We start from the raw sequence: 19900 nt of genomic DNA on the forward strand, positions 1-19900 counted from the left end.
AAACACTTCAAACATGATGTGTCATTTACGTGGCCATCACCCGGCCGTATCCCTTGCAGGTGGAGCTGGAGCAAGGAGAGTCCACTCGTTTGCGAAAATACAACAATCTCTCACTGCTGCCTTCCAACAACAATTTGCGACAAATTCAGAAAAACATAAAGAAATAACAAAAGCAGTGGGGGTATTCATAGCCAAAGATTTGCAGCCCCATTCGGTGGTTACTGACTYGGGATTTCGTCACTTTTTTTTTTACCGCGTTACAATGTCCCCTCCCGCACATTATTCATAGAGTAATTCCCAAACTCTATGAAACATCACGGAGAGAAATTGAAAACAAATTGATACAGACACCCTGTCTAGCTTCTCCCACTGATAATATGACCTCCAGAGAAACTCAAAGCTCCTCACTTGAGTTCATATGGTACTGAGAACTCCCTCACTGTGACGGATTCACATTACGGAAATCCAATCTACTCCTCAACCTGTGACGTCACTATTGTACTGGAAGCTTACCCACTGACGGTTCCACTATGACTGTAAGTACCTCCACTGACGGTCACTAATTACTGAAATCCTCCCTCCACTGTGACGGTTTCACATTACCTGAAGATACCACTCTTACGGTTCACATGTACTGGACAGCTACCTCACTGTGACGGGTTCACATTTACTGGAGAGATCTACACCTCACTGTGACGTTTGTTCACACATGTACTAGAAGCTACTCACTTGACGGTTCACACTAGTACTGGAGCTACCTCACTGTACGGTTCACTAGGTACTGGAAGCTCTCCTCACCTGACGGTTCACTATGTAGTGTACTAGAACTACCTCACTGACGGTTCACACTTGTACTGGAAGCTACCTCACTGTGACGTTCACTATTACTGGAACTACTCTCACTGTGACGTTCACTAATGTACTGAACTACTCATCTTGACGGTTCACTATGTACTGGAAGCTACCTCACTGGACGGTTCACTATGTACGAAGCTCCTCACTGTGACGGTTCACTATGTACTGGAAGCTACTCACTTACGGCCTCTACTCCGTGACGGTTCATATGTACTGGAATCTCCCTCACTGTGACGGTTCACTATTACTGAACTCCTCACTGTGACGGTTCACATTACTGGAATCTCCCCACTGTGACGGTTCACTATGTACTGGAGTACCTCACTGTGACCGGTTTCACTATTACGGAAAGCTCCTCACTTTCTGACGGTTCACCTATGTACTGGAAACTCCCTCACTGTGACGGTTCACTATGTACTGGACTCCCTCACTGTGACGGTTCTATGTACTGGAATCTCCTCACTGTGACGCTCACTGTGTACTGAAGCTCTCCTCACTGTGACGTTCACTATGTACTGGAACTCCCTCACTGTGACGGTTCCACTATGTACTGGAAGCCCCTCACTGTTGACGGTTCACATGTATCTAGAATCTCCTCACTGTGACGGTTCACTATGTACTGGAACTCCCTCACTTGTGATGGTTCACTATACTGAGAACTCCCTCACGCTGACGTGTTCACTATGTACTGGAACTCCTCACTGTGACGGTTTCACTAATACTGGAACTCCCCTCACTGTACGGTTCACTATAGTACTGGAAGCTCCCTCACTGTGACGGTTCACTATGTACTCGATTGGAGATGAGATAACGTGTTTATCAAACTATCCCTTGTATTAGAGTCATACAAACGCACACTCTACTTAAATACAAAGATACCGAAACGTTACCATTGTCCACAAACTGTGATACATACCAAACCGTGGGTCTACTCTACCGTCGCATCCCTACTAAATATGGAGATGTGTTTTTCAATACAATTATCTGAAAACAACTGCCATGCAATGGTTTATAATTTCATTTGGGTTGTCACATTTTAGTCACAAACTCATTTCTCCATCAAAGTTTTGGGCTTGTATGAAAAGTCTTTGAGAATCGCATCGGGATAGCCCTCTAGCCCTCTCTGAGAGAGGCCACTTGTTAGACTGTGCAAGGAGAGTTGGGTTGAAGCTTTAGGTTTATAAGAGAATGACAAACCGAATGGCTTTCATGGAGGACTGGCTTGAATTGTGAGGATGATCAAACACTGTATTTTCATCAAGAGCCAAATCTATTGATTTTCTACCCAAAGTTGCAGAGAAAATGTTGTGTTCCATTTAATAAACACAACCGACCAGCAAAGTGGATAAAAGGGTGCAGCGGCAGTAGCAGGAACAGTGGAATCTAGTGGTAAAAACCTGGTACTTTCACACTGATTTATGGTAAATAATACAAGCAATTTCAATTAATAACAGGGGGAATAAAAACATAGCCAGATTTGCAGGAAATSCATTACAAGGGATGAAGAAGCAATACAACAAACCGCAGCTTCATACTACTATTCAAACGTAAGAGAAATGATACTATATACAGGTTGTTGTGGTGGGATTGGTGCCGGGGTCCATGTTTTTTTTTTGACCATTTTATTGGATTCCTCATGTCTTACTCAGTGATGGGAAAAGTACCCAATTGTCATACTTGAGTATAAGTAAAGATACCTTAACAGAAAATGACTCGAGTAAAAGTCACCCAGTAATATACTACTTGAGTAAAAGTCTAAAGGTATTTGGTTTGAAATATACTTAAGTAAATGTAATTGCTAAAATATACTTAACTATCAAAAGTAAAAGTATACATCATTTCAAATTCCTTATATTAGGCAAACCAGACGGTACGATTTTTATTTTGGGATAGCCAGGGGCACGCTCCAACACACATTTACAAACTATTAATTTGTGTTTAGTGAGTCCGCCAGATCAGAGACCGTAAGGATGACCAGGGATGTGAATTGGACCATTTTCCTGTCCTGYTAAGCATTGAAAATGTAACGAGTACTTTTGCATGTTAGGGAAAAAGTACATTATTTTCTTTARGTATGTAGTGAAGTAAAAGTAGTCAAAAATATAAATAGGGAAGTTAAAGCACAGATTCTTCCAAAAACGACTTAAGTAAAAAATACTTTAAAGAACTACTTAAGTACTTTACACCACTGGTCTTACTCAGTGGTAGGAAGTTTGGTCCAAATTGAATGTTGGGTACTATACTGTATTTGTTGAATATTATGTGAATCCCACAAATCAAAAGGGCAAATTTGGGTGCACTCAAATTATGAGATTAATTTAAAACAAAATAATGTTTCAGGAATGCTATTCTTATCTGTTTATAACTACAGAAATGATTTCAGCACTATCTGAGATGGGTGTCATGGCTTTCTGAAATAAAGTAAACTATCTATTTGAGTCATGAAGAAAATCCACATTTCTAAAATTATGGCTGTCAAAAATGAACAGCTTTTCCTTTTAGTTTGAAGCAAATTGTTCAGGATCATCAAACTTTTAATTGATTAACCCAAAAAATCCAGGATTCTTTGCACAGTGACATAGAWTGTATCCTATTTGTAGTCATTTATAGCAGTGGAAAGATGCTGAAGCACCAGCAAGGTGAATGTAGGAAAGCTAGTTGGTGGAAGGCAGGTGGTGAACATACAGAGGCTACAGTAGATGTGGTTTGGGTTGGATTCTGCCATATGCAAGGTCCAATGAAGCGTGGGACCAACAGGTGTCCATTGGCCTTTTTAGAAATGTTTCCTTCCTAACACCGACACCCCCCCCCACCGACTTTTCATTTCTTCAGCAGATAACCATAACAATTGTTAATCTTCACAAACTTTGCTCTGGCTGAGAGAATCCCAACAGTTAACTCACTACTAAAACAAACGCTCCGTATCCCACCCTTCTCACCTGCATGCCTTCTAATACTTGATTTATTTTGCCTTTTCCTAACCTCTATTTCTGTTAGCTGTTGTACATTTCAGGTACCTGTTTTTCTCTTTCTCAGAGGCCACGCGTGCGTCTGCTGTAAAACGATTTTCTATCTCATTTGCGCGACACCCAACCAATGGTATGTTTGCTTTTGTTAATTAAGATGCATCCTTACCTCATCCCTGTTGTCATTTTGGTCTGGATTGAATCTTCCCTCATGAGATCCTCTGCTAGCGTCAAAGCAGTGCACATGGAATGTGATCCTAAACATTGAGACTTCTGAATGCTCATGCAGCCCTCCAAGACCATGTGCTTCTTTTGTTCGCCTGAAAATTCCTCCTGTTTGTCACCCTATAGTTTAGGATTACATGGAGCTATTTTGTGACTAGCTAGACCTGTCCCCTGCTTATCTGTTCATTTTAATAGTCGCAGTGCTGTAGTTTGTTTGGTTTGAATATGGCCTTCAATTTTTTTCTTGATGACTTTTGTTGTGTCGGAGTTGGGTGACTGTATCACAACAATGTTGCCAATCTAAATGTTCCTTTAGACGTATGGCAAATAGTTATACCGTTGATCTAGTCAAATACGGTAATGCTGCTAATCTAGTCAAATACGGTAATGCTGCTAATCTAGTCAAATACRGTAATGCTGCTAATCTAGTCAAATACGGTAATGCTGCTAATCTAGTCAAATACAGTAATGCTGCTGATCTAGTCAAAGGTAGTAATTCTGCTAGTCTATGGCAAGTATAGCAATGCTTTTAGTCTATGGCAAATATAGCAATGCTGCTAATCTAGTCAAATGTAGTAATGCTGTTAATCTAGGCCACTATAGTAATGCTGCTAATCTAGTCAAATGTAGTAATGCTGTTAATCTAGGCCACTATAGTAATGCTGTTAATCTAGGCCACTATAGTAATGCTGCTAATCTAGTCAAATTTAGCTATAGTATCTATTGCACTTTTATATTTTTTTAAGTAAAGGCAACTTTTTAAATCAATGTGATATCTGGGATTAATATTTTCTTACATTTGGGCCGCATAAACCTGTCAGTCACCTCAGCTTGTGGTTAACGCAGTGATTTTGATGCAACAAAATATGATTTTGTATTTAAAGTACGTTCTTTGTACATTAAACCAATTTGCACTAATTTGATCATTTTGGATTATCGTTTTTTTTCTGCTTTTCTAAATGGGTCAGTCTTTTCCGGTATGTTCTGTGGTAAGTGTTTATTATGTTTAATTTACCCATTTATATCTTGTCTGAACGTTGTTTGGTGTTTTTAGTTCATATAGATTTCTGTTGTGTATAGTTCAGCTTCCTTTCTCAGTTTTCAGTCTTGACCTCCACAGTCTCTTAAACGTAGTCCTCCCTGTTTTCTCCTTTCCTCAGACCCTTGACTATGGAAATACCTTGAGTAGCTGTGTGCTTTAGTCCTGCCCCTCAGAACACTTTTGCTCATTAAAATTATATTTCTATTTGGTGCTGTTGACAGGTGCTATCTATGATAAATAATCTAAGCCACAGCCATACAGTACATGTCCTACATTTACATTTAAGTCATTTAGCAGACGCTCTTATCCAGAGCGATGTCCTACAGTCCAAAAAGGTTTCGTATATTTATTGATAAAATATTAAGATTTGGTATCATTGTAACTGTGAATTTCAAGCATCTACAGTACCAGTCAAAAGTTTGGACACACCTACTCAAGAATTTTTCTTTATTTTTACTATTTTCTACATTGTAGAATAATAGTGAAGACATCAAAACTATGAAATAACACATTAGGAATCATGTAGTAACCAAAAAAGTGTTAAACAAATCAAAATAATCTTCAAATCTTCAAAGTAGCCACCCTCTGCCTTGCTGACAGCATTGCTCAATCTTGGCATTCTCTCAACCAGCTTTGCCTGGAATGCTTTGAGTAGGTGTGTCCAAACTTTTGACTGGTACTTTATATATTTACTTAATATACAGTTGAAGTCGGAAGTTTACATACACTTAGGTTGGAGTCATTAAAACTCGTTTTTCAACCACTCCACAAATGTATTGTTAACAAACTATAGTTTTGGCAAGTCGGTTAGGACATCTACTTTGTGCGTGACACAAGTCATTTTTCCAACAATTGTTTACTGACAGATTATTTCACTTATAATTCACTGTATTCCAGTGGGTCAGAAGTTTACATACAATAAGTTGACTGTGCCTTTTAACAGCTTGGAAAATTCCAGAAAATGATGTCATGGCTTTAGAAGCTTCTGATAGGCTAATTGACATTCATTCTGAGCTCAATTTGGAGGTGTACCTGTGATGCATTTCAAGGCCTACCTTCAAACTCAGTGCTCTCTTTCGCTTGACATCATGGGAAAATCGTAAGAAATCAGCCAAGACCTCAGAAAATAAATTGTAGACCTCCACAAATCTGGTTCATCCTTGGGAGCAATTTCCAAATGCCTGAAGGTACCACGTTCATCTGTACAAACAATAGTACGCAAGTATAAACACCATGGGACCACGCAGCCGTCATACCACTCAGAAGGAGACGCGTTCTGTCTCCTAGAGATGAACGTACTTTGGTGCGAAAAGTGCTAATCAATCCCAGAACAACAGCAAAAGGACCTTGGGAAGATGCTGGAGGAACGGGTACAAAAGTATCTATATCCACAGTCAACGACAGTCCTATATCGACAACCTGAAAGCCGCTCAGCAAGGAAGAAGCCACTGCGCCAAAACCGCTATAAAAAAGCCAGACTACGGTTTGTAACTGCACATGGGACAAAGATTGTACTTTTTGGAGAAATGTTCTCTGTCTGATGAACAAAATAAAACTGTTTGGCCATAATGACCATCGTTATGTTTTGAGGAAAAAGGGGAAGGCTTGCAAGCCGTAGAACACCATCCCAACCATGAAGAGCACGGGGTGGCAGCGTCATGTTGTGGGGTGCTTTGCTGCAGGAGGGACTGGTGCACTTCAAAAATAGATGGCATCATGAGACTATTATGTGGATATATTGAAGCAACATCTCAAGACATGAGTCAGGAAGTTAAAACTTGGTCGCAAATGGACAATGACCCCAAACATACTTCCAAAGTTGTGGCAAAATGGCTTAAGGACCACAAAGTCAAGGTATTGGAGTGGCCATCACAAAGCCCTGACCTCAATCCTATAGAAAATGTGTGGGCAGAACTGAAAAAGCGTGTGCGAGCAAGGTCGTCTACAGACCTGACTCAGTTACAGCAGCTCTATCAGGAAGAATGGGCCAAAATTCACCCAACTTATTGTGGGAAGCTTGTGGAAGGCTACCCGAAACATTTGACCCAAGTAACAATTTAAAGGCAATGCTACCAAATACTAATTGTGTATGTAAACTTCTGACCCACTGGGAATGTGATAAATAAATAATTCTCTCTACTATTATTCTAACATTTCACATTTTTAAAATAAAGTGGTGATCCTAACTGACCTAAAACAGAGAATGTTAACTAGGATTAAATGTCAGGAATTGTGAAAAACTGAGTTTAAATGTATTTGGCTAAAGTGTATGTAAACTTCCGACTTCAACTGTATATTTCTTGTTATAGGGAAAATTAGAAGTTTAATAAGAAGGGGGATGAGCCAATCTACCTTTTCCTGAGGGATCATATAGTGTAACTACTGTGTTATACATCCCTGCAAATAAATATTTTCACATTTGGCCCACAAATAAGGTTTTATTGCTAAAGGAACTTTGTTCAAATCTAATATTTTTATATTAATTTACATCGTATCTCAAAATGTGTCTTTCTACAGAGTACTGAGGTTTTACATCATGTGTGTTAGACTCATTGGGGGGGGGGGGGGGTACTTCATACAAATAAATGTGGTTATTACTTAAAATGATAAGCTCAATTGATTTTAGTTATATATTTAGCAAACATATTTTGTTCTATGAATTGCCTCAATGACATGCAAATGGGGAAGATTTTGATGCTGTTATTAGTGATCATAAAAATGTCCCCTTTTGCCCTCCGTTGTATTAACCAGAGAAGCCATGCTCATTGTAACATACTAACCGAAAATGTTTTCTGCATCATCACCTTTGTCTGCAGTGTCTCAGACACACTTATTTGTGCTTTGGTGTTACTGTGATGCCTAAATATTATTTTCTCAGTTACTTGTTACCTTCTCAGCTGTCAAATTCGACATACTTTGGAAACTGAATCTACCACTGCTCTTTGTCGTTAAAATACACACTAATGTTAAAAACCTGAAGTATTATTTATATATTAATGCAATAATTTAGAAAATAAGTGTATCTAACCAATTCCAATTGTATACAGTGCATTCGGGAAAGTATTCAGACCCCTTGACTTTTTACACATATTGTTACGTTACAGCCTTATTCTAAAATTGATTTAAATGTTTTCCCCTTCATCAATCTACACAATACCCCATGATGACAAAGCAAAAACAGGTTTTTAGACATTTTTGCAAATATATTAAAAAGAAAAAATGGAAATATTACATTTACATAAGTATTCAGACCCTTTACTCAGTACTTTGTTGAAGCACCTTTTGCAGGGATTACAGATCCTCTCAAGCTCTGTCAGGTTGGAAGGGGAGCGTCGCTGCACAGCTATTTTCAGGTCTCTCCAAAGATGTTCAATCGGGTTAAAGTACAGGCTTGGCCTAGGCCGCTCAAGGACTCCTGCATTGTCTTGGCTGTGTGCTTAGGGGGGTTGTCCTTTTGGAAGGTGAACCTTAGCCCCAGTCTGAGGTCATGAGCGCTTTGGAGCAGGTTTTCATAAAGAATCTCTCTCTTTCATCAAGGATCTCTCTCTTTCATCAAGGATCTCTCTGTACTCCGTTCATCCTTCCCTCAATCTTGACTAGGCTCCCAGTCCCTGCTGCTGAAAAACAGATGCTTCACCGTAGAGATGGTGCCAGGTTTCCTCCAGATGTGACGCTTGGCATTCAGGCCAAAGAGTTCAATCTTGGTTTCATCAGACCAGAGAATCTTGTTTCTCATGGTCGGAGAGTCTTTGCGTGCCTTTTGGCAAACTCCAAGCCGACTATCATGTGCCTTTTACTGAGGAGTGGCTTCCGTCTGGCCACTCTACCATAAAGGCCTGATTGGTGGAGTGCTGCAGAGATGGTTGTCCTTCTGGAAGGTTCTCCCATCTCCACAGAGGAACTCTGGAGCGCTGCCTGAGTGACCATCGGGTTCTCGGTCACCTCCCTGACCAAGGCCCTTTGCTCAGTTTGGCCGCACGACCAGCTCTTGGAAGAGTCTTAGTGGTTCCAAACTTCATCCATTTAAGAATGATGGCGGCCACTGGGGACCTTCTATGCTGCAGAAATGTTTTGGTACCCTTCCCCAGATCTGTTCTTTGACACAATCCTGTCTAAGAGCTCTACGGACAATTCCTTTGACCTCATGCCTTGGTTTTTGCTCTGACATGCACTGTCAACTGTGGGACCTTATATAGACAGGTATGTGCCTTTCCAAATGTTTTCCAATCAATTGAATTTACCGCTGGTGGACTCCAATCAAGTTGTAGACAATTCTCAAGGGTGATAAATGGAAACAGGATGCACCTGAGCTCAATTTTGAGTCACATAGCAAAGAGTCTGAACACTTATGTAAATGAGGTATTTCTGTTTTTTTATTTTGAATAAWTTTTTTTTTTTTATCTAGCAACCTGTTTTCGCTTTGTCATTATGAGGTATTGTGTGTAGATTGAGGACTTTATAAAAAATGTAATACATTTTTGGTTTAAGGCTGTAATGTAACAAAATGTGGGAATAGTCAAGGGGTCTGAATTCACTGTATTACCCACAGTCACTAATCGATTACCACTTAAGAATAATGCTAGAGCCGCCAAAGAGCAAGCCAAGTGGACAAAGAGATGAAACCAGAAAAAAGAAAGTAGCCCCATATTATTTTGTATGTATTGTCATTTCTAAAATGTCTTAAATAGTTGCCATGTACATTAATGCCATGTTCTTACATTATGGTATTTTATTAAATGTGCATTATGCAGATATCGCTCCACCATTTCCTGGTTGCTAAAATTCGAATAGTTCTCCTAATTTCAGTTTATGGCAAAACAAGCAATGTATAGAGAATCATTGTACCATCTAAACCGCTGTGAAAATATTTTCAATAACCACATATTGTATTTTCAGCTTGTTTGAAGCTGGTGTACAAAACGGAAAGTTAAAACATGCAAAAATTAAACTTAAGAACAGGAATCATAGAAATGGCACACAGAACAGATCTACCGCTTCTTGCTTCCAATGAGTGATAGATCTATAACTCATATTTTTATGCAAATTTCATCAGGTTGCCCAAAAAGTTACAACTTGTAGCTTTTAAATCAAATGTATTTTTTTTTAAATAATTTTAAAAAGACAGTTTTCTCCTGAACGATATTGTGGTGTTTGTTAGACCACTTTGTTCAATCTCGCCACAACGTTCATCAAAGGCTTTAGGGCTATATAAACCAAACTGTAATCCCAACTAGGTTAGGTTAACATTCACTCTTGTGTTTCTTCTCATCCTGGCTGTGACAGTCGTGATGGGTATTGCTTTCAGTGGGATATACTTTGTGTCATACATCTGCCTGCATCCTACAGTATTCACCTCAATCAGATCTGATTTTTTGTCGGTAGTGTTTTATTTCGTTTGCTGTCACTTGGAGATAATGGAAGCATTGTGATTTTTGTCTGCCGATTTTCAAATGATACAATGTTCTCTGTCATGAGTCTCCAGAGGGCTTGTAGTGTTCTCCGTATTGTCGGCTTATCATCTGGAGGCGTTTCCACCCTCTAGGTTTTGAGCTGTACTCCATGGTTCCGTCCATATGCCCCCTGGAGACCCTGCACAACTCACTCTCGCTGAAACAGATAGACGACTTCCTGGCTTCCATCGCTGCATCCCATGAGTCACTCCTGGACATCTCTGCCTCCTCCCCAGGTACGTATCGCTGCTCATCGTACAGTACAAATGATCAGCGGTAATTTGTTGCCGCTCGCATCTCAATGTCTTTTTTTTTTTTTTTTGTGTGTTCGACAGCTGCGAAGAAAACTCCTTTGAACACTTACACTCCTGCAAAGATATTGCCCTGCCCTTTCACGCAAGGCAAGAAGAATGTGGACAAGGCTGTAACTGGTAAACGATTTAGTGTTGATTACCCATCACTTGCTATAGTAGTACTGTAACTAATAGGCTTGCTCCGTTTATGTACTCTTTATTTGACCATTCTTTGGGCTATTCCAGCATTATAGATGTGACATAAGTAATAAAGCAAATACGCTTTTTGCTCCTGAGTTGCGCAGCGGTCTGCGGCACTGCTTCTCAGTGCTAGCGGCGTCACTACAGACCCTGGTTTGATTTCAGGCTGTATCACAACCGGCCGTGATTGGGAGTCCCATAGGGCGGGGCGCAATTGGCACAGCGTCGTCCGGGTTTGGCCAGGGTAGGCCGTCATTGTAAATAAGAATTTGTTCTTAACTGACTTGCCTAGTTAAATAAAAATGGATGTGACATGAAATGTACAAGATTTCAGGGGAGACTGAACTTATTAGAAAAAAGTCTGAGTTTGTACATCTTTTAGAATGAAAGGCTTGACTGAACACAAAAACATTTTTTTTTGAAAAGATTGTCTTGCATTATTACTTTGGAGAGGAGAAGTGACGATTATGGATGTGACACTCCGTTATGGATGTGACACTCTGAAACAGTCAGATTTCTTGATCAAAATCTATCGTACTGTAACACAAGTGTTGTCATCTGGAATGTTTTTTAGAATGTCAACAGAAGTGTAACTACATAATTATGGTCCAGAATACTGAATAGTATTCTACACCATAGGCTAATAATGCAAGGCAACACTCCGAAAAGAGTATTTAAAAAATAATAATAATAATCAATGACCATTACTAGTTGAATGTAGACATGAGATTATTTTTTATTCTATAAAAAAATATATATATTCTTTTAAAGGGTGGATCAGCTTTAATATTGCGGATAGATTGTAGCTTCCATCAAAGTAATTGTCTGCATCATTTCCAATCTCCCATATATTTTCGGGGTGAATATATTTATATATACACTACCGTTCGAAAGTTTGGGGTCACTTAGAAATGTCCTTGTTTTTGAAAGAAAAGCACTTTTTTTTTTGTCCATTTTAAAATAACATCAAATTGATCAGAAATACAGTGTAGACATCTTTAATGTTGTAAATGACTATTGTAGCTGGAAACGGCAGATTTTTTTATGGAATATCTACATGAGGTTACAGAGGCCCATTATCAGCAACCATCACTCCTGTGTTCAAATGGCACGTTGTGTTAGCTAATCCAAGTTTATCATTTTAAAAGGCTAATTGATCATTAGAAAACCCTTTTTCAATTATCTTAGCACAGCTGAAAACTGTTGTTCTGATTAAAGAAGCAATACAACTGGCCTTCTTTAGACTTGTTGAGTATCTGGAGCATCAGCATTTGTGGGTTCGATTACAGGCTCAAAATGGCCAGAAACAAAGAACTTTCTTCTGAAACTCGTCAGTCTATTCTTGTTCTGAGAAATTAAGGCTATTCCATGCGAGAAATTGCCAGGAAACTGAAGAACTCGTACAACGCTGTGTACTACTCCCTTCACAGAACAGAGCAAACTGCCTCTAACCAGATTGAAAGAGGAGTGGGAGGCCCCGGTGCACAACTGAGCAAGAGGACAAGTACATTAGAGTGTCTAGTTTGAGAAAGAGATGCCTCCCACAAGTCCTTAACTGGCAGCTTCATTAAATAGTACCCGCAAAACACCAGTCTCAACGTCAACAGTGAAGAGGTGACTCAGGGATGCTGGCCTTCTAGGCAGAGTTGCAAAGAAAATCTCAGACTGGCCAATAAAAAATTAAGATGGGCAAAAGAACACAGACACTGGACAGAGGAACTCTGCCAGCATCCCGGATTTCTATTTGCCATATTTTTTTCAACTGTACTGTGATGTTTCACAAAAGTTCTGAACCTTTCTGTTCTCATAGTTTCTACAGATTGTAAATTAAAGATAAACATTTTTGCTAAAATAATTATTATATTATTGATCGATTGACTGACTATTCAAATCACCCTGTATTGCTATCTGCAGCGTTAGCTCTAGGTAAATGTTGCATTTCTTCAGCCATTCCTGGACCTGTGACCAAAAACGAGCTACATATGGACAATACCAAAATAAATTATCTAATGACTCTGCCTCCTTGCAGCAAAATCTGCAGAGCTGGGAAGGTTGTATCCCCTATATAAACTCAGCAAAAAAAGAAACGTCCTCTCACTGTTAACTGCGTTTATTTTCAGCAAACTTGACATGTGTAAAGATTTAACAACTGAGACAAACTGAACAAGTTCCACAGACATGTGACTAACATAAATGGAATAATGTGTCCCTGAACAAAGGGGGGGTCAAAATCAAAAGTAACAGTCAGTATCTGGTGTGGCCACCAGCTGCATTAAGTACTGCAGTGCATCTCCTCCTCATGGACTCCGCCAGATTTGCCAGTTCTTGCTTTGAGATGTTACCCCACTCTTCCACCAAGGCACCTGCAAGTTCCTGGACATTTCTGGGGGGAATGGCACTAGCCCTCACCCTCCGATCTAACAGGTCCCAGACGTGCTCAATGGGATTGAGATCCGGGCTCTTCGCTGGCCATGGCAGAACACTGACATTCCTGTCCTGCAGGAAATCACGCACAGAACGAGGAGTATGGCTGGTGGCATTGTCATGCTGGAGGGTCATGTCAGGATGAGCCTGCAGGAAGGGTACCACATGAGGGAGGAGGATGTCTTTCCTGTAACGCACAGTGTTGAGATTGCCTGCAATGACAAGCTCAGTCTGATGATGCTGTGACACACCACCCCAGACCATGACGGACCCTCCACCTCCAAGTCGATCCCGCTCCAGAGTACAGGCCTCGGTGTAACGCTCATTCCTTCGACTATAAACGCGAATCCAAACAACACCCCTGGTGAGACAAAACCGCGACTCGTTAGTGAAGAGCACTTTTTGCCAGTCCTGTCTGGTCCAGCGACGGTGGGTTTGTGCCCATTGGCGACGTTGTTGCCGGAGATGTCTGGTGAGGACCTGCCTTAGAATAGGCCTACAACCCCTCAGTCCAGCCTCTCTCAGCCTATTGCGGACAGTCTGAGCACTGATGGCGGAATTGTGCGTTCCTGGTGTAACTCGGGCAGTTGTTGTTGCCATCCTCTACCTGTCCCGCAGGTGTGATGTTCAGATGTACCGATCATGTGCAGGTGTTCTTACACGTGGTCTGCCACTGCGAGGACGATCAGCCGGCCCTCCTGTCTCCCTGTAGCCCCTTCTTAGGCGTCTCACAGTTCGGACATTGCAATTTATTGCCCTGGCTACATCTGCAGTCATCATGCCTCCTTGCAGCATGCCTAAAACACGTTCACGCAGATGAGCAGGGATCCTGGGCATCTTTCTTTTGGTGTTTTTCAGAGTCAGTAGAAAGGCCTCTTTAGTGTCCTAAGTTTTCATAACTGTGACCTTAATTGCCTACCGTCTATAAGCTGTTAGTGTCTTAACGACCGTTCCACAGGCGTATGTTCATTACTTGTTTATGGTTCATTGAACAAGCATGGGAAACAGTGTTTAAACCCTTTCCAAAATAACTTCACAGATCTTCATTGTATTTTTACTAATTATCTTTGAAAGACAGAAAGGGACGTTTATTTTTTTTGCTGAGTTTATATAACATTCTATTAGTTGCAATAATTTGGTATAATTTAAATTGAAAAAAATTCAAAGTTTTGAATCTGGCGTCGTTTTGCATGTCTATTCATAAACCATGTGCCATGGAATTGGTACATCGAAAATCTCTTCCCAACTATTTAGCAATTTAAATTGCACAGCTGTCAGCGTTCCTTACTTTTTCCCCCTTTCACTTGCCTCTTCCATTTTTTTGCAGTAATGCTGCAAATAGTTGGTTGTAATAGACATTAGATTATTTGTATTACACCTTTTCTGAAATATTGTGTTAAAATAGACATGAATATGCAAATGAGCAATATGCAAATTAAGCTATTTGGTATTTTGGGGGGATCCCCACTAGCTATTGCAAAAGCAGCAGCTATTCTTCCTGGGGTTCACACAAAACATGAAACATGACATAATACAGAACATTAAGAACAGCTCAAGGACAGAACTATATCAATTTAAAAAAGGCACACGTAGCCTACATATCAATACATACACAAACTATATAGGTCAAATGGGGGAGAGGCGATGTGAGGTTTTGCTTTATCTGTTTTTTGACATGGGCCTACTGTTAGTCTGCACTCCAAAATATTTTCTTTAAACAGGATAATTAGGAACGTGGTTTCATTCTGAAATGATTGACAATTTTTTTCTCAGGTTGACCTTCCGCTGGAACTTTTTTCCTTATTATTCAGTCACAATGTTCTTGTGAATGGAGAATGCCAAGTTTAACATCTGAAGCTCAGTTGGCACAGCGTCGTCCGGGTTTGGCCAGGGTAGGCCGTCATTGTAAATAAGAATTTGTTCTTAACTGACTTGCCTAGTTAAATAAAAATGGATGTGACATGAAATGTACAAGATTTCAGGGAGACTGAACTTATTAGAAAAAAGTCTGAGTTTGTACATCTTTTAGAATGAAAGGCTTGACTGAACACAAAAACATTTTTTTTTGAAAAGATTGTCTTGCATTATTACTTTGGAGAGGAGAAGTGACGATTATGGATGTGACACTCCGTTATGGATGTGACACTCTGAAACAGTCAGATTTCTTGATCAAAATCTATCGTACTGTAACACAAGTGTTGTCATCTGGAATGTTTTTTAGAATGTCAACAGAAGTGTAACTACATAATTATGGTCCAGAATACTGAATAGTATTCTACCACATAGGTAATAATGCAAGGCAACACTCCGAACAGAGTATTTAAAAAATAATAATAATAATAATCAATTCATTACTAGTTGAATGTAGACATGAGATTATTTTTTATTCTATAAAAAAATATATATATTCTTTTAAAGGGTGGATCAGCTTTAATATTGCGGATAGATTGTAGCTTCCATCAAAGTATTGTCTGCATCATTTCCAATCTCCCATATATTTTCGGGGTGAATATATTTATATATACACTACCGTTCGAAAGTTTGGGGTCACTTAGAATGTCCTTGTTTTGAAGAAAGCAGCTTTTTTTTTGTCCATTTTAAAATAACATCAAATATGATCAGAATACAGTGTAGACATCTCTTAATGTTGTAAATGACTATGAGCTGAAACTGGCAGATTTTTTTATGGAATATCTACATGAGGTTACAGAGGCCCATTGATTCGACAATTTTTTTTCCTCAGGTTGACCTTCCGCTGGAACTTTTTTCCTTATTATTCAGTCACAATGTTCTTGTGAATGGAGAATGCCAAGTTGAAACATCTGAAAGCTCAGTAACAGCTGGAGATTAAGTCTACAATTTGAGATGAACTGAAGTCCATTTCACCAGCGGGGTGAGCTATGCTCATTGCGCTTCCTTTTCTCCTTCACAGGGATCAGCTCATCGCCCACCAAAGATCCCCGGTCTGGCCCTGCCGACCCTTCTCCAAACGCTGCAGCCGGGGATAAAGCATCCCAGCCGTCCCCTTCTCAGCCCACCACAGAAAGCAAAGCAGCCCTGAAATCCTCCTCTGAGGACCTGGAACCTCCTGCTGGACTCTCAGCCACCCAGAACCCAGCAACTCAACACGCCTACAAAGACAAACTGGAAGCCTCAACCCCTGACAAATGGGTCAAGCAGACTCTGCAACATGATGCCCAAAGTTGCAAAGTGCCACCACAAACCCAGAGTGGTGACGTGTCACCACAATCCCCTGCCCAAGGTGCACCAAGTGGCAAAGTCCCTTCAAAGAACCCTACCCAAGATAACCTGACTTGTAAAATGTCCCCACACTCACCTTCCAAAGAAATCCAGAGTGGTAAAGTGTTAACACAAACGTTAACCCAGGATGCACCAAGTGGAAAAGTAACACCACAAGCCCCTTCCCTAGACCCCACAGAAAAGGGGTCCAAGACTTCACCCCATGACAAAGTTCACCAGGGACTGAATTCTAAAGATACTCTTGGGGAAGGTGCCATGTCTTTGACCACCAGCAAGGAAAGGGAGGCAAAGCTGGACTCCAAATAAACACATGTTCTGTTCAAGGTCAAAACAGTGTTGCAATTGTTACATAATTAGAATTAGATTAACCAGAAATCACAATCTCGTCTAGACTAGGGTTATTTGTTACAAAATGTTACTCTTTTAGCTGAGTTTACAACATGGTAATTTCATGAAGTTTCAATGTTTCTGGGGAGGGTGTCACTGTTGCACAGTGTGTGTAAAAGGCACACTTACCTAAGACATGCAATGTGTTTTTGATTGTCTCTGCTACTGTATGACTGCTTCCTATTTGATTCACCTGTTGCTAGCGTCTTGTATATTTTAATGTAATGCCGATGTATAGAATTTAAATGTTGAATATTCTGCTGCCTACATCTCGCTGGATTCCAGAACTGAGACTAATGGAATGGATGTTCTGGCTCATCTTGAGCCTGCAAGGTCCAAGCTATGTTTTTAAAGGGTCAGATAAAATATACCTGTTTCCTGTACAGGGTACATGTGTTTTTCACCTATATTTTCAGACCTACTCTGAGCTTGCACTTCATTTCCCATTCATGAAACTGGAATCGGAAGTGTCTGCCTTGTGCACACTGTAATGACCATCGGTTTCACTCTTTATTACATTGTAATCAAACATAATTGTTGTGTATATATATATATTCAGAATAAAAATTCAGGGAAAATCCTAATCTTTGGTTTTAACTGTCACTTTATTAGTTCTTTACTACAAGCTGTGCTTGTTGTTGTGCAACAACTGTCATTAATGGGTCTATTTGTCTGTGAAAAGCATTCTATTTTTTGGGTATGAGAGGTACAATTATGGAAATATTCCTCTAGATAATGTTATTCCCACAGTATATATGTGTTAATAGGGGAAACAAGATTACACTGTATTACACAACATTTAGCAGGCCTATACATTGGAGTAATGATGACAGTTAAGGTGTGACAGGTAAAGGATATGGGAGATGATCAGACCTGGGCTCAATCTGTATTTGATTATTTGTTATTTAAATACTCACACCAAAATAATGTGGCCTGAATCAAGTACTTCTATTGGAAGTATTTTCTAATAATTTCCTATAAATATCCTACTGCTTAAAAGTATTTTCCAATACTTATTTAAAATACCTGGGTTAAATGCATCGGAGTGTATTTAAGTCAGCGTATTTGAGTATTTCCAAATACATTCCAATATTAATACATTACATTTAACAGACACTTTTAGCCAAAGCGACTTCGTCATGCGTGCATACATTTTACGTATGGGTGGTCCCGGGAATATTCAACTATTTGTCTTTTCAAAATAAATCTAAATATCAAAGTACTTAACCCCAAATGTCTTTGAAAGTAATTGATACCCTAAATCAGGAATCATCAACTAGATTCAGCCACGGGCCAATTTTGATGTTGAGCGGATGGTCGGGGGTCCGGAACTTAATAATAAAATAAAAAGTTTGAACTGACCGCAAAGAAGCCTAAACAGATAATACATAATCATTTCAAACCTTGATTACATTTGGGAACATTGTTCTGCGCAAACATTGTCCTGCCATCTTTCACATGGGACGTTAAAACGGGTGTCCTGACTCTGTGGTCATTCAAAATCCCATGGAGCTTATTGTAAGAGTAAGGGTGTTCACACCGGTGGCATGGCTAAATTCCCAACCTGGCCACATTCCATCATGGCCACCTAATCATCCCCCTCATTCCTAATTGGCATATATCACTCCTCACCTCTCCACCTGAGAGCTGATGTGTGGTGAACGTTCTGGCACAAAAATGGTCGTCGTGCATCACTGAGGTGGGTGCTACACATTGATGGTGGATGAGGTGAGTATGCAAAGTGCTTTGAGTACCTCAGTTAGTAGAAAAGTGCTATATAAACCCAATCAATTATTATTTGTATACGATCGCAGCATTCGGAAAGTATTTAGACCCCTTCTTCCACATTTTGTTACGTTACAGCCTTATTCTAAAAAGGATTGAATCGTTTTTTTCCTCAATCTACATACGATACCCCATAATGTCTAAGCAAAAACAGTTTTTTAGAAATGTAGCAAATTTATTTTTTTAAATATATAAAATTATTCAGACCCTTTACGCAGTACTTTGTTGAAGCATCTTTGGCAACGTCAAGTCAGCAAAGGAACTAAGGTTACTCATAGTGTTGACACAAGTGCGTCTCATGTAATACCCTTGGGGTACAGATACCGTGAGGACAAGGTTCTAGGAAGATGAGACCATTGAGTCCAGCTGACATTAGTTAGCTAGTGAGTAAGAGACCACAGCATAGCTATTTGCCAGCTTTAGGTATCTAGCTCCAAAGAAACTCAGATTGCATGGAAAGTATTCAGACCCCTTCCCTTTTTCCACATTTTGTTACATTACAGCCTTATTCTAAAGTGGATTTAAAAAATGTTTTTAAATCCCATCAATCTACACACAATACTCCATAATGGAAGAAGTTTGGAACCACCAATACTCTTCCTAGAGCTGGCCGCCCGGCAAAACGGCGCAATCGGGGGAGAAGGGCCTTGGTCAGGGAGGTGACCAAGAACCCGATGGTCACTCTGACAGAGCTCCAGAGTTCCTCTGTGGAGACTGGAGAACCTTCCAGAAGACAACCATCTCTGCAGCACTCCACCAATCAGGCCTTTATGGTAGAGTGGCCAGACAGAAGCCACTCCTCAGTAAAAGGCACATGACAGCCCGCTTGGAGTTTGCCAAAAAGGCACCTAAAGGACTCTTAGACCATGAGAAACCAGATTATCTGGTCTGATGAAAACAAGATTGAACTATTTGGCCTGAATGCCAAGCGTTACGACTGCAGGAAATCTGGCACCATCCCTACGGTGAAGCATAGTGGTTGTGAGCATCATGCTGTGGGGATGTTTTTCA

At 40.1% G+C, this 19900-nt stretch overlaps 1 protein-coding gene across 1 annotated transcript in view; it reads left to right on the forward strand.

Annotated features, from left to right (window-relative positions):
- ppip5k2 (diphosphoinositol pentakisphosphate kinase 2) overlaps positions 1–17365 on the forward strand; it is a 69233-nt gene extending 51868 nt beyond the window's left edge. The window contains exons 29-33 of the mRNA XM_070442901.1: positions 3892–3954; positions 5015–5035; positions 10631–10774; positions 10874–10969; positions 16389–17365. Coding sequence (XP_070299002.1) covers positions 3892–3954; positions 5015–5035; positions 10631–10774; positions 10874–10969; positions 16389–17023 — 959 coding nt within the window. The 3' untranslated portion in view covers positions 17024–17365. The remainder of the gene's footprint in view (positions 1–3891; positions 3955–5014; positions 5036–10630; positions 10775–10873; positions 10970–16388) is intronic.
- Positions 17366–19900: the final 2535 nt, after the last annotated feature.

Source organism: Salvelinus sp. IW2-2015, linkage group LG4q.1:29 (assembly GCF_002910315.2).
Source record: "Salvelinus sp. IW2-2015 linkage group LG4q.1:29, ASM291031v2, whole genome shotgun sequence".
NCBI classification, from domain to species: Eukaryota; Metazoa; Chordata; class Actinopteri; order Salmoniformes; family Salmonidae; genus Salvelinus; species Salvelinus sp. IW2-2015.